A 12,006-nucleotide genomic window follows, 5' to 3' on the forward strand; every position below is an offset into this window, starting at 1 on the left:
GTTTTGACTTGGTTATTCATTTTATTCTAGCTGAAGGGAAAGTGAGATTTTAAAATGTGATGGCTTATTACATACACAAGAATTAAACTACGGCATTTTTTTCCTACCTCTGGGGGAAAAAGAGACAATGATGCATTGTGACTGCTTTTTACAGTGCTGGATTTGTTCTGCATTGGATAGCTATTACTACTACCCTTGTGTTTGACACTGATAAATTTTGGGGATGATAGTATGGCATATGTTCTGTTTGATCTTTAATTGAAAAAAAGTAACTCCTTAAGCCTCTTCAGGTTTCCTTAAGTAAATGTGAGAGTTCCCCCCCCCTTCGCCTTTTCATACCCTGAAGATAATTTACCCTCTTCAAAAGTGAGGTTAGGGAAGAGAATGTGGTTATAAAAGGTTTTGGGAATATAGTTACTTTTTAATAAGCTGTTGTGTTGGGAAAGAAGCCGATGTCACTCGTATGACCAGCCAGACAAGGAAATAAATTAACTATAGTCAAGTATGTAGCAAGGAATCCTTGTGATATAGGGTGGGATACAAATGTCTTAAACAAGGAATGGAGTTGCAAGCTAGGAAAAAGTTACATCACACACACACACCCTTTTCATATAGGGAGAATGCAGATAAAATATAAAGTGTTAGTTTTACTATTTATAAACTATCAGTATTTCCACCTTTTAAGAGCAAGTTCTATTTCATATTTGCCTCCCCAAACTCAAATGAAGTTTGCAACTTGCTACCAGTACATTTCTTTCCTACTGTTGAATAAGAAACTAAAATAACTTCTACAGGTGTCTGGCTGGATATGATGGGAGTTAGTCACCAGAGGGCACCAACTTAGGAAAGGGTGTTCTAGGTTCCTGGCAGGCTGTCTACTCCAAGGGCCATGACTCTCGTGTTCCTGCCAAGTTTATTTTGGCTGTTGCAGTGGCAGCAACACAAAGGACTTTCTCCTCTTATTGGTTCTCTTTTCTAGAGTTTCTAATTTTCTGTCCAGATTACTGCCCACATTTTCTGAGTCTTTGGCCATAGGGAAAATGTCATGACTACCTTGTGTCTTAGCAAAGAGCACGTTATAGCCTTGTCAGCACTGCCGATTTTTTAGTAAAACAGCACAAAGAAAATCCATAATCCAGATTCTCCACTGGGAGCAAGTATTGCCCAAGTATGCATTCTAGCTCTCAAATTCCAAAATGGGGGTCTGTATAGGGACAGAGCTCATTAAAATAAATAAATAAAACTGCTCCTAAGGGCCCAGCCAAAAGTTGGCTCCTCATGGTGCCATGGATTATTTATTGCATTTATACCCCACCTTTTTCCCCTCCAAAGAACCCAAGGCAGTGTACATAATCCTCATTTTAGCCTCACAACAACAACCCTGTGAAGTAGGCTGGGCAGAGAGTCTGTGACTGGCTCAAAGTCACCCAGTAGGTTTCCATGGCTGAGGGGGGACTAGAACTGGGTTCTCCTGACTCAAAGTCCAAACACTTTAGCCACTACACCACACTGGCTCTCCTAAAGCCTTTTGCTCAACCACTGTAGGATGTTCGCTTCTCCCCATATTCTTACACCTACAGCTATCCTCATTGTAGTTAAATTCCCATACGGAGGATTCCCTAACCTTCAAGAGAGGCTTTGCAGGAGAGCAAGGGAATAGACACTTCCCTTGGGATCCAAGTCATTTTGTCCATGCCCCTGGGTCAAAAGTCTATCAACTGAAACTGCTCAGCAGCTTCTGGGCTTGGTAGTGCCTGTGACAACAGCTGCAGAGCTCTCTAGCACCACACTCCATCCAATCTGTATCCGCTAACTATATATAAACATGTATCACCCTAATTTTGAGTAGTACAAAAATTAAAGCAGTTCCTTAAGACTAGGAAAATCTTGCCTGCCGTTTAAAGAATAAGCAGTACTCACAATCCGCTTTGAAGTCTTTTATTTAACCAACTCCCCCCCCTCCCACCAAACACTCCCATGAAATGAGCAGAACATGTTAGGTAAGTGCCCTCTCCCTCCTGCCAAGGCTGGAGGGCTAACAGCTTGCAGAGTAGTTTAGATTGGATAGTTTCACCAGAAGAATTCTCTGGAAAGTTGCCCACAATATTTTGATGCCTACAGCAACTACCCTCCTTTACGCAACAGTTTTAACCCCAGGTTTCTCTCAGTCTACCTGTCGGGTGGATGGAAACAGCCTCCCAAGTTTCTGAAGGATATGACTTCTTAATTTGCCCACTTCTCTTCGTCTCCTGGAGTGAGGGGCAGTGTCTTTGTGACCACTCCAGTGCCGATGGTTTTGTGTCCATCCCGCAATGTGAACCGTTGTCCCTGCTCCAAGACCATGGGCTGTCGCAGTATCAGAACAAGAGAGGTGTCCTCTCCTGGCATCACTAACTCCTAAGGAGAGAGGATCAGTCAGCTTTAATTTTTGTGTACGTGTTCACAACTTGCTCATAGGAGACAAAGGGGTGGCAGGACGAGACAGATACTTACCTTCCCTGAAGGCAATTCTACACGGCAGGCCATGTCCCAGGTCAGAGAAAACATGACAGGTGTAAAGTTTGACAGAAAAGGCTTATGGCGGCCACCTTCTTCTTTGCTCAGAACATAAATCTAGGAAGCAAAAATTACATCTGTATCATTTAGCAACATATATAGCAGAGGAAAGATCTTGGGGGTTTTTTTTTGGCTGCCAGCGTAATGGCAACAGCACCAAAACTGACAAAAGTTCCCATGTGTGCTCCAAACAAAGCCTTCAGGACAGTCGCTAGGTGGTTTTACCTCACTATAGAGTCCACATTCCTCTGGTGGATAGACAACCTTGAGCGATCTGGAGACTATTTTTGCCCCATTGGCCACCACTACACCAAAACTCCCAGCAATTTGGCAGTAAACACAGTTTTCTGCCACCACCATGAATTTCGGTGATAGGGGTCACATGTTGCCCACCGCATTCTACAGAGGTGCGACTATTTCTGTAATTACATCTTGAACGTAGCTGAAAGAGCTACATGCTCTTAATCATCACCGTCCTCCATTTCCCTGGGGTGATCCTGCATCACTTGCGCCCGCTTACCTGAGCCTCAACCTTCTGGTGGGGCTGGATGGAGCCTGGCTTGCACATGACCATCCCCCGTCGTATGTCCTCTCGCTTCAGCCCCCGCACCAAAGCGCCCAAATTGTCACCAGCCTCTGCCCGATCCAACTGTTTGTGGAACATCTCAACCCCTGAAGCCAATGGAGAGCCATTACCCTTTGCAAACTTTCCACCGCCTCCCCCACCACCCCGAGACCACAGTTTCACCCTTTGCCCCAGCTGCATTTTCACATGAGGACAACCTTAACTTCAGCAAGCCAGGGGTATTCAGGAGGAAAAGCAAGTTGACCTGGGACTAGGAGGTTATAGGGTCTTGCAGAAAATAGACAAGACTTACCAGTCACCACAGAGCGAGTGTTCCGGCTGTGACCCAAAAATTCACAGTCGTCTCCTTTCTTGATAATGCCACGTTCAAGGGTACCTGTCACCACAGTGCCCCGGCCTGGAACAAACAAACCAGATGAAGCTAATATAGGAAAGCACGGACAGCCAGCCAGTGCTGTGGGTGTAACAGCTACTGTCTTCAAACCAGGGCAGCCAACGTCTGAGGCTTAATACCTGGGATGGAGTAGACGTGCTCTATGGGAAGCAAGAACGGTTTGTCAAGCTCACGCTGGGGTAGAGGAATGTATGTATCAACTGCGTCCAGCAGCTTCATGATTGAGTTCAAGCCCAGCTCTGGGTTTCGGTGCTGCAAAGAAGAGAGATGGGTGGAAAGGTGACACAACAGCTTGACAAACACAGGAGTTCAGGCAAAGCAATGACGCTCAGGCAGCATGCGCTCGCACCACTGACCTCCAAAGCACAGAGAGCCGAGCCTACAACAACAGGAGTCGTCTCCCCGTTATAGCCAAACTCTGTCAGCAGCTCACGGATCTCCAACTCCACCAACTCCACCATCTCTGGATCATCTACTGCGTCGGCCTTGTTGATGTACACTACCACGTGCTTCACTCCTATCTGGGATGGTAGGGGAGAAAACAGAAGGATGAGACCCGCCTGTACACGGCTCACTTCTCCAGATGCCCAGCCCTGCTTGAGAGAAGCATCCCACATATCCGCAGAGGCATGCACTGACCCCCTGGTCATCTCCACCCTGCCACCAGAGCACAGTGTCACCTGTTTAGCAAGGAGAAGGTGCTCCCTCGTCTGCGGCATCTGTCCGTCAGTTGCAGCCACCACCAAGATACAGCCATCCAATGGTGCTGTCCCTGTGATCATGTTCTGCCGAGAGGACAAGGGAAAACGCGTCAGTCTGTGGTCTCTCTCTAACCCCAGCTCCTTTGGAAAACCAGCCCACTGACTCGCACAAAAATATCTGCCCCAAGGAAAGGAAGTATTCCAGGTCTTCACAAGCCACCTTGAGTCACCCATGTATCTGAATACACAAAGTAAGTGTTCTCAGCAAATACTTTCTGAAAGGGATATTCTAGATGAGGCGCATAGAAGTTTCTCTTGTTATCCCTCCCGACACATACCTTGACATAATCAGCATGCCCGGGGCAATCTGTATGCGCATAATGGCGGTTAGCTGTTGTATATTCAACATGGGAGGCGTTGATGGTGATGCCACGTGCCTTCTCTTCCGGAGCGTTATCAATCTCTTCATATTTCTTGAATTGAGCACTTCCAGCCTCTGCCAGAACTGGAAGGAACAGAAGAAAAGAGTGACCATGTACCTTGATGGTGCTATATAAATACATAATAATAAATAATGACCAAGGTTCCTGAGTTTTCCAGAGAGCTTTGGTTATTGGGCAGTATAGAAACGTGGTAAATAAGTGTCCCAGTTGGCAGCATTTCTTAAAAAAACCAAACCAATAATGGCCACATTTTATTTTATATTATTATTGCATTTATATCCCGCCTTTTTTCCTCCAAAAAAACCAAGGCAGCGTACATAAGCCGCCACCTCTTCTCCATTTATCCTCACAACAACCCTGTGAGGTAGGCTGGGCTGAGAGTCTGTGACTGGCCCAGAGTCACCCAGTGGGTTTCCATGGCCGAGTGGGGACTAGAACCCAGATCTCCCGACTCCCAGTCCAACACTTTAGCCACTACACCACACTGACTCTTTCAGCTGAGCAAGGGCTGGCAGGCCAGCATCACTGCCTGTACCTTTGCACTCGGTCAACGGACAGCACTAAAAGCTCTCTTGAACCTTCCCTGTAGAGCAGGGATGTAGAACCTCAGGCCATAGGTCCCAAGCTGCTCCCCGACTCCATGGTTGTGGAAAAGGTTCTGCAACTCTGCTGTAGAAACACCTCTACATTTTCTTGCTTCACTTGTGCTTGTTGAATAATAGAACAACTCCACATGCTTCTAGACACTAGGGGCAGTAGAGAATATTCTCTAGTTCATATTTCCTTCTGCCTCTGCCAGAAGTACCACATGGCTCTCTTCCTGAAGGAAGCAAGCAACCATATCACACGCCTTTGCTTACTTACACTCACACGCCCAGTTTTAGATGTTCGTAGTTAAACAGTATTAAGACAGTGTTCTCTGATGATATCTATAAAAGCACTATCAAAGAAAGTTGGTTTGAACTTCCAATAAACTGGCTCTAGCCTGTGTTTATTCCTCCAATGCTAAATGCAGTTTGCCATGTTTTCGCTGTATGAAGCAACTCTGCTGTAAGTCACACCAGACTTTCCAACCCAGCTGAGGTGTGTGGTACAGGGAGCGCTCTGCCCAAGCCTATCTTGCTATTATAGTGCAAGGTGTGTGCGTGTGTGTGCGCGCGCATGTTCAAGAATCTTTTGCCTGTATCTCAACTTAGGAGACGATGGCCAAGGTGTTTATCATAGTGGATGTGGAGCTTTGGGATTGGAGCTGAAGAATGGGTGGGAAGTCCTTGCCTGTCTTTAGCCAAGAGGCTTTGCAGAGGGGGCTGGGGTGGTGGAAATCAGGACTGTTGGCTCCGGGGAGGTTGGATTCCTCAGCTTTCTACTAAATCCAAGGATAGAAGCAGACTTTAGGGCTGTGTCCCACTGACAGGACACAGCATAACCCAATACTCAAGGCTTCATTTGTGCCAAGCTTATTCCACCTACTTTTGGCTCTGCCTACCAGCAAGCTCTGACCTCACAGGAAGTTTTTTTTCAGTCAGTGGCCCTTTATCGAAAAAGGGGGTGGTTGGAGAACCAGGTCAATTCTCTACCTATGCATTTGGTCTTCCTCTAGTAACCATTCCCACCCACCGACCCCTCTCACTTTTGGTGATGGCTGCCGTTAACGTGGTCTTGCCATGGTCCACGTGCCCAATGGTCCCAACGTTGACGTGCGGCTTGTCCCGTAAGTATACTTTTTTGGCTTCGACTGCAAAACTTCGCACTAGGAAAGTTTGCCCATAGAAAGCTGTGCAGGGCAAAGGCGGCTGTAAAAGAACAAGAAGAGACATTAAGAGTCAGTTGGGATTTCTTCCTTCTGAGTTGCTACAACAGAGCAATCAATTATCACTGAAAGACTGTGTTTGCAGTTTGGGGGTGCTCCTGGATCCGTCACTCCAAATAACAGCCCAGATAGATGCGATGTACTATCAGCTTCGGCTGATACGCCAGCTGCGCCCCTTCTTAGAGTCAGAAGACCTAAAGACAGTAGTGCACGCACTGGTAACCTCAAGGCTTGACTTCTGCAATGCGCTCTACATAGGGCTACCATTGTACCTAGTTCGGAAACTTCAACTAGTTCAAAATATGGCAACCAGGTTGGTCACCGGTACATCTAGGGGTGAGCTTATTACTCCAACATTAAAATCACTCCACTGGCTGCCAATTAGTTTCCGGGCAAAGTACAAAGTGTTGGTCATTACTTTTAAAGCCCTAAATGGTTTGGGTCCAGGTTACCTGCGGGATCGCCTTCTCCCATATAGTCCGCCCCGCACACTCAGGTCCTCTGGGGTGAACTTACTTCAGTCAGCTAAAACTAGGCTGACATCAGTTTCCCAGAGGACCTTTTCTTCTGTCGCCCGCAGATTGTTGAATGGCTTGCTGGAGGAGATTCGTAAAATTAACTCTCTGTGTGATTTTAAGGCAGCCTTAAAGACTAGCCTTTTCCAGCAGGCCTATCCAGATCAATGTAAAATCAAGAATTTTTAAGATGTATTGATTCTTGTTCTAATGTTGTTCCCTGCCTCGATCCAAAGGGAGAGGCGGGTAAGAAATAAATATATTATTATTATTATCACACCCACATCTCAAAACAGGATTCTTCTTACCGTGAATAGAGCACCTTGCAGGTAATGAGACAGGCAGCCACGCAGGCCTGCAACACACACACAAAATGGGCTATCAGTGCAACGACAGAAACCTTCCATCAACTTGTAACAACTGCCTGCTTTTATGAAATGCAATGCGTCATAATAATTACATTACCTTTGAACATTCGGATCTCCCTTTCTGTCCTCTGTGCCTTTCCCTCTCATATCAGTGCCCATAATTTTCAGGATAGGCATTTAAAATTAGCCCTTTTAAAACACACTGGGCCTGATCACACATCACAAGAAGCCATCGTAGGTTAATTCACTCATGGAGCTCCATGATACGCAGCGGACGCCATTTTGTATAAGCAAGCTGAGACAGGCCTATGCCATTGCTTGTCATGTGAGCCCATTGAGGGTGAGTTGCTGGCGTGGTTAACAAACCACCCACACCACATGGGCTGTTTTAGGGTCATGGGTGGTTGGCATGGAGCATACATTGGTGAATTAACCCATGTTGTCTTACTGTGTCATGTGAGCCAGATCAGAGTGGAGGAAGATGGGAGAGTCTCCATATTCCACACAACAATCCTGCTGATACAATGCATTTAATGCAAGGCCATCCGATTGTACTGCATTGTTTTATGACACCACTGCAAATACATAGAACTACACCAATAATCATCCTTCTCACTTTATGATGACATAGTACTTCCCAGGTTGCAGAGAGATTCAGCCAGAACTGAGAATCAATAGAGGGTCAGACACTCGATAGCCTTATAGGCCCCTTCTAACTCTACTATTCTATGGTGCAAAACCCTAATTCAGAACAGCTTCAGTTGCAAAGCACTTACAAAAAGGCCCCTTTCTTATTGCACCAGAGGAAAGCATATAAACAAACTCAAGCCAGTGCACTGGCTTGAGTGGACTACAACTCCCAGATCCCCCTCCCCCAGCCCAACACAGAGGTTCTGGAAGTCGTAGTCCAACACATCTGGAGGGCCCCAGTTTCAGGAAGATTGCACTAAAGCTTTACCATCCCACCCCAGTGAGAAGCTGGGGTGGGAAACTTGTGGCGCTTTAGATGTTGGTGAATTCCAACTCCCATCAGCCAATGGCCAGGGATGAGGGCAGTACTTGTCCAGCCGCATCGGAGCCTCCCAGACCCAAACGCGAAGTGAAATACTGCCGCTGCCTTTGCCCCCCCTCCCCCTCCCCTAATCCGTGCTGTTGCCGAAATCTCCCTAACACTCGCGCCCTCACACGTGCTTAGCATCTGAGTCCTGCACGGGTGTAACGAAGGGCAGAAGCACCACGGATAGCCCGCCCCTCTAGCCGCGGAGGAGCAGCAGTAAAGAGGGGCACAGGATGGGCGAGATGCTGCCCCCGTCTCGCCGATCCTTTCTTTCTGCCCCTCCCCCGCACCACCCTGGGGGCCGTAATGAATCGAATAGCAGGGCCAGGACAGAAAAGGTCACAGGCTCTTGACGGAGCAGTTCCAGGAAAAAAGGCTGCGAAGGAGCGGGGTAACCGTTGGCGGCGCTTTCACCCCCCAGCCAGGTACCAAAACACGCCGCCGCCCCCCTCCTGTTCTCCCTCTCTCCTCCTTCCCCCGCGCAGCCGTTTAAACCGACCGGCAACGCCGTCGAACCCTCCTCGCGCCACCAACAGCGCGCGGCTCGCCATCTTAGCTGCTGCCCGCGGAAGTGTCGTCATCACGTCCGCCTCGCATGAGAAGCCGCATAGAGTCCCCAAAGCTAGAGAGGGACACGGTGAACTTCCGGCACACATGGAAAGGCCCCCCAACCTTGGTCGAGCTAGTCCACGGAGTTGATGGGGCTAGAGCAGCCTTCCCAGCTGGAGTCCTCCACGTGGTGTTGGCTGGCTGGGGGATGCAGGGAGTTGTAGGCCAATACATCTGGAAGGCGACAGGTTGGGGAAGGCCGCTCTTCTAGTCCCATCAACTCTGTGGACTGTCTGAGTCACTTTTGTTGCCTGTGGGGCTTTGTGTGCGCGTGAGCGCGTGTGGAGTAAAAGGCTGTGCATAAGGAACCAAGGAGAAAACCAGGAATTTAGTGTCGCTGTAACTGAACAGCGGTGTAACTGACGGCAAGCGTGTGGGGTCTGGACACTAAGTCCTATGAGGAGCGGTTGAAAGAGCTGGATCTGCTTAGCCAGCCGGGGAAAAGACGAAGGGGAGACATAGTAGATGCCTTCGAATGCCTGAAGGTGTGTCTCGTAGAAGATACAGCAGACTCATTGCCTGTTGTTCGCAAAGGCAGGAGTAGACACAAAGGGCAGGCTGGACATTGCAGGGCAGCAGATCCTGGCTAAACATTAGGAGACCCTCCCTCATAGGAAGCGCTGCACAAGGGTGGAATCGGCTGCCTCCGGAGGTCGGCATCCTGGTAAACGCTGAAAGCCACGGTTATGACATAGTGGTGTGGATGGAGTTTTAGAGGATTCCTCTGCATATAAAACAAGAGAAGTCCCTGCCCCGAGGGGTGTACAATCTAAAAGTTGACATGGGTAAGAGGAGGCAGGACGAAACAGGGAAGGAATATGCAATTGTGTCAGTTACACCTGCTTAACCTGGGTTACAGGCTCACTTACAGTAGGCAATGGGGAGTAGCGGGTAGAGCTAAAGGGCTCTGTTACTGGCCATGAATTCCATCAGCGCTGCTTCCCCAGGCTGGAGCCTTCCAGATGCCTTGGACTACAACTCCCAGAATCCCAAGAGTGGCGTCGCTCTACCGCTTAGCATCTCTATGGTGAAACCTCTGCTCCCCCGCAAGTGCAGTGCATGATAACGCAAGGAGCTGGCGTTGCTAAGAGGGCAGGAGAGATGGAGCCCACTCAGCTGTGGCAGTGGCCCGAGAGGGAGGAGGGATCGTGGGGAGAGCAAAGACAGGCAGACCCTGCTTCGTTCTCCAAACGCAGCCCCTACGTGTGGTGCAACAGCCACTGCTGCTTGTTGTATCCAAGGGGGAGGGGGTGTCATCACCACCACTACCACCACCTTCGGCCTTTATATGGGCCAAAGAGCCCAGCCTTGACCTGAGGTGCAAGCAAGTGCCTATTGGGGAGCCTGTGTGGTGTAGTGGTTAAAATTGCACCATGTCCTGCTTGTTCATCCCTGGCCGATGGCTGGTTGGCCACTGTGTGAACAGAGTGCTGGACTAGATGGACCCTTGGTCTGATCCAGGAGGGCACCGCTTATTATTATTATTATTTATTTATATAGCACCATCGATGTACATGGTGCTGTACAGATAACACAGTAAATAGCAAGACCCTGCCGCATAGGCTTACAATCTAATAAAGTTGTGGTAAACAATAAGAAGGGAAGGAGAATGCAAACAGGCACAGGGAAGTGTAAACAGGCACCGGAAAGGGTGAAGCTAACAGTATAGAGTCAGAACAAACTCAAAGTTTAAAAGCTATAGGGAAAAGAAAAGTTTTTAGCTGTGTTTTAAAAGCTGTGATTGAGTTGGTAGTTCTCAGGTGTTCTGGAAGAGCATTCCAGGCATGAGGGGCAGCAGAGGAAAATGGACGAAGCCGAGCAAGGGAAGTAGAGACCCTTGGGCAGGCAAGAAGCATGGCATCAGAGGAGCGAAGAGCACGAGCGGGGCAATAGTGTGAGATGAGAGAGGAGAGATAGGCAGGAGCTAGACCGTGAAAAGCTTTGAAGGTCAACAGGAGAAGTTTGTATTGGATTCTGGAATGAATTGGGAGCCAATGAAGAGATTTCAGAAGCGGAGTGACATGGTCAGAGCGGCGGGCCAGGAAGATGATCTTAGCAGCAGAGTGGTGGACAGAGACCAGCGGACTGATGTGAGATGAGGGGAGGCCAGAGAGGAGGAGGTTGCAGTAGTCCAACCGAGAGATAACCAGTGCGTGAACGAGAGTCTTGGCAGAAGAGACAGACAAAAATGGTCGAATCCTGGCAATATTATACAGGAAGAAACGACAAGATTTAGCTACTGCCTCGATATGAGGAATAAAGGAGAGCGAGGAATCAAATATAAAGCCAAGGCTACGAGTTTCCTTGACCGGAGTAAGCGTGACATCGTTGACAGTAAGAGAGAATGAGAGGTGAGGAGAAGGTTTAGGAGGAAAAACAAGCAGTTCAGTTTTTGCCATATTGAGTTTCAAACGGCGATGAAGCAGCCAGGCTGAGATATCTGAAAGACATGCTGAGATACGATCGTGGACATCAGGAGAAAGTTCCGGAGATGAGAGGTATAGTTGTGTGTCATCGGCATACAGGTGATATTGGAGGCCATGAGATTGAATAAGTTTACCCAAGGGCAGCATGTATAGAGAAAACAGCAGCGGGCCAAGCACCGAGCCTTGCGGAACCCCTACTGAAAGGGGAAAGGAGGAGGACGAGCTGCCGAAAGAGCGACCCTCTAGATAGGAGGCGAACCAGTTATAGACAGAGCCACAGAGTCCAAGGTCATGGAGGGAATCTAAGAGAAGATCGTGATCAACCGTGTCAAAGGCTGTAGTTAGATCAAGGAGAATAAGGACGGAATAATGGCCCTTAGACTTGGCAGTGAGAAGATCATTGGTGATCTTGGTAAGGGCTGTTTCAGTGGAATGCAAAGGACGGAATCCAGATTGAAAGGGATCCAGAGCAGAGTTACTAGAGAGAAAGTCAAGACAGCGAGAGTAGACCACACGTTCCAGAATCTTTGAGACAAGGGGC

At 48.3% G+C, this 12,006-nt stretch overlaps 1 protein-coding gene across 1 annotated transcript; it reads right to left on the bottom strand.

Annotated features, from left to right (window-relative positions):
- Positions 1-1,922: 1,922 nt before the first annotated feature.
- TUFM (Tu translation elongation factor, mitochondrial) lies at positions 1,923-9,013 on the bottom strand. Its single transcript, XM_063137830.1, has 11 exons — positions 8,930-9,013; positions 7,314-7,360; positions 6,311-6,473; positions 4,576-4,742; positions 4,217-4,321; positions 3,893-4,057; positions 3,656-3,788; positions 3,435-3,539; positions 3,077-3,228; positions 2,494-2,613; positions 1,923-2,397 (listed from the first exon to the last, which is right to left on the bottom strand). The coding sequence occupies exons 1-11, from the start codon at positions 9,009-9,011 to the stop codon at positions 2,224-2,226; spliced, it is 1,413 nt and encodes a 470-aa protein (XP_062993900.1). The 5' UTR covers positions 9,012-9,013; the 3' UTR covers positions 1,923-2,223.
- Between the last annotated feature and the right edge of the window lie 2,993 nt (positions 9,014-12,006).

Source organism: Elgaria multicarinata, chromosome 11, assembly GCF_023053635.1.
Source record: "Elgaria multicarinata webbii isolate HBS135686 ecotype San Diego chromosome 11, rElgMul1.1.pri, whole genome shotgun sequence".
Lineage (NCBI taxonomy): Eukaryota > Metazoa > Chordata > Lepidosauria > Squamata > Anguidae > Elgaria > Elgaria multicarinata.

Bases quoted from the DNA above. Each gene is read 5' to 3' on its own strand.
- TUFM (XM_063137830.1), bottom strand. From the start codon at position 9,011: ATGACGACACTTCCGCGGGCAGCAGCTAAGATGGCGAGCCGCGCGCTG. The intron at 4,058-4,216 runs GTGACACTGTGC...CTACCATCCCAG, and splicing joins ACCTTCTCCTTGCTAAACAG to ATAGGAGTGAAGCACGTGGT. The intron at 3,540-3,655 runs GTATTAAGCCTC...TGTTTGTTCCAG, and splicing joins GCACGTCTACTCCATCCCAG to GCCGGGGCACTGTGGTGACA.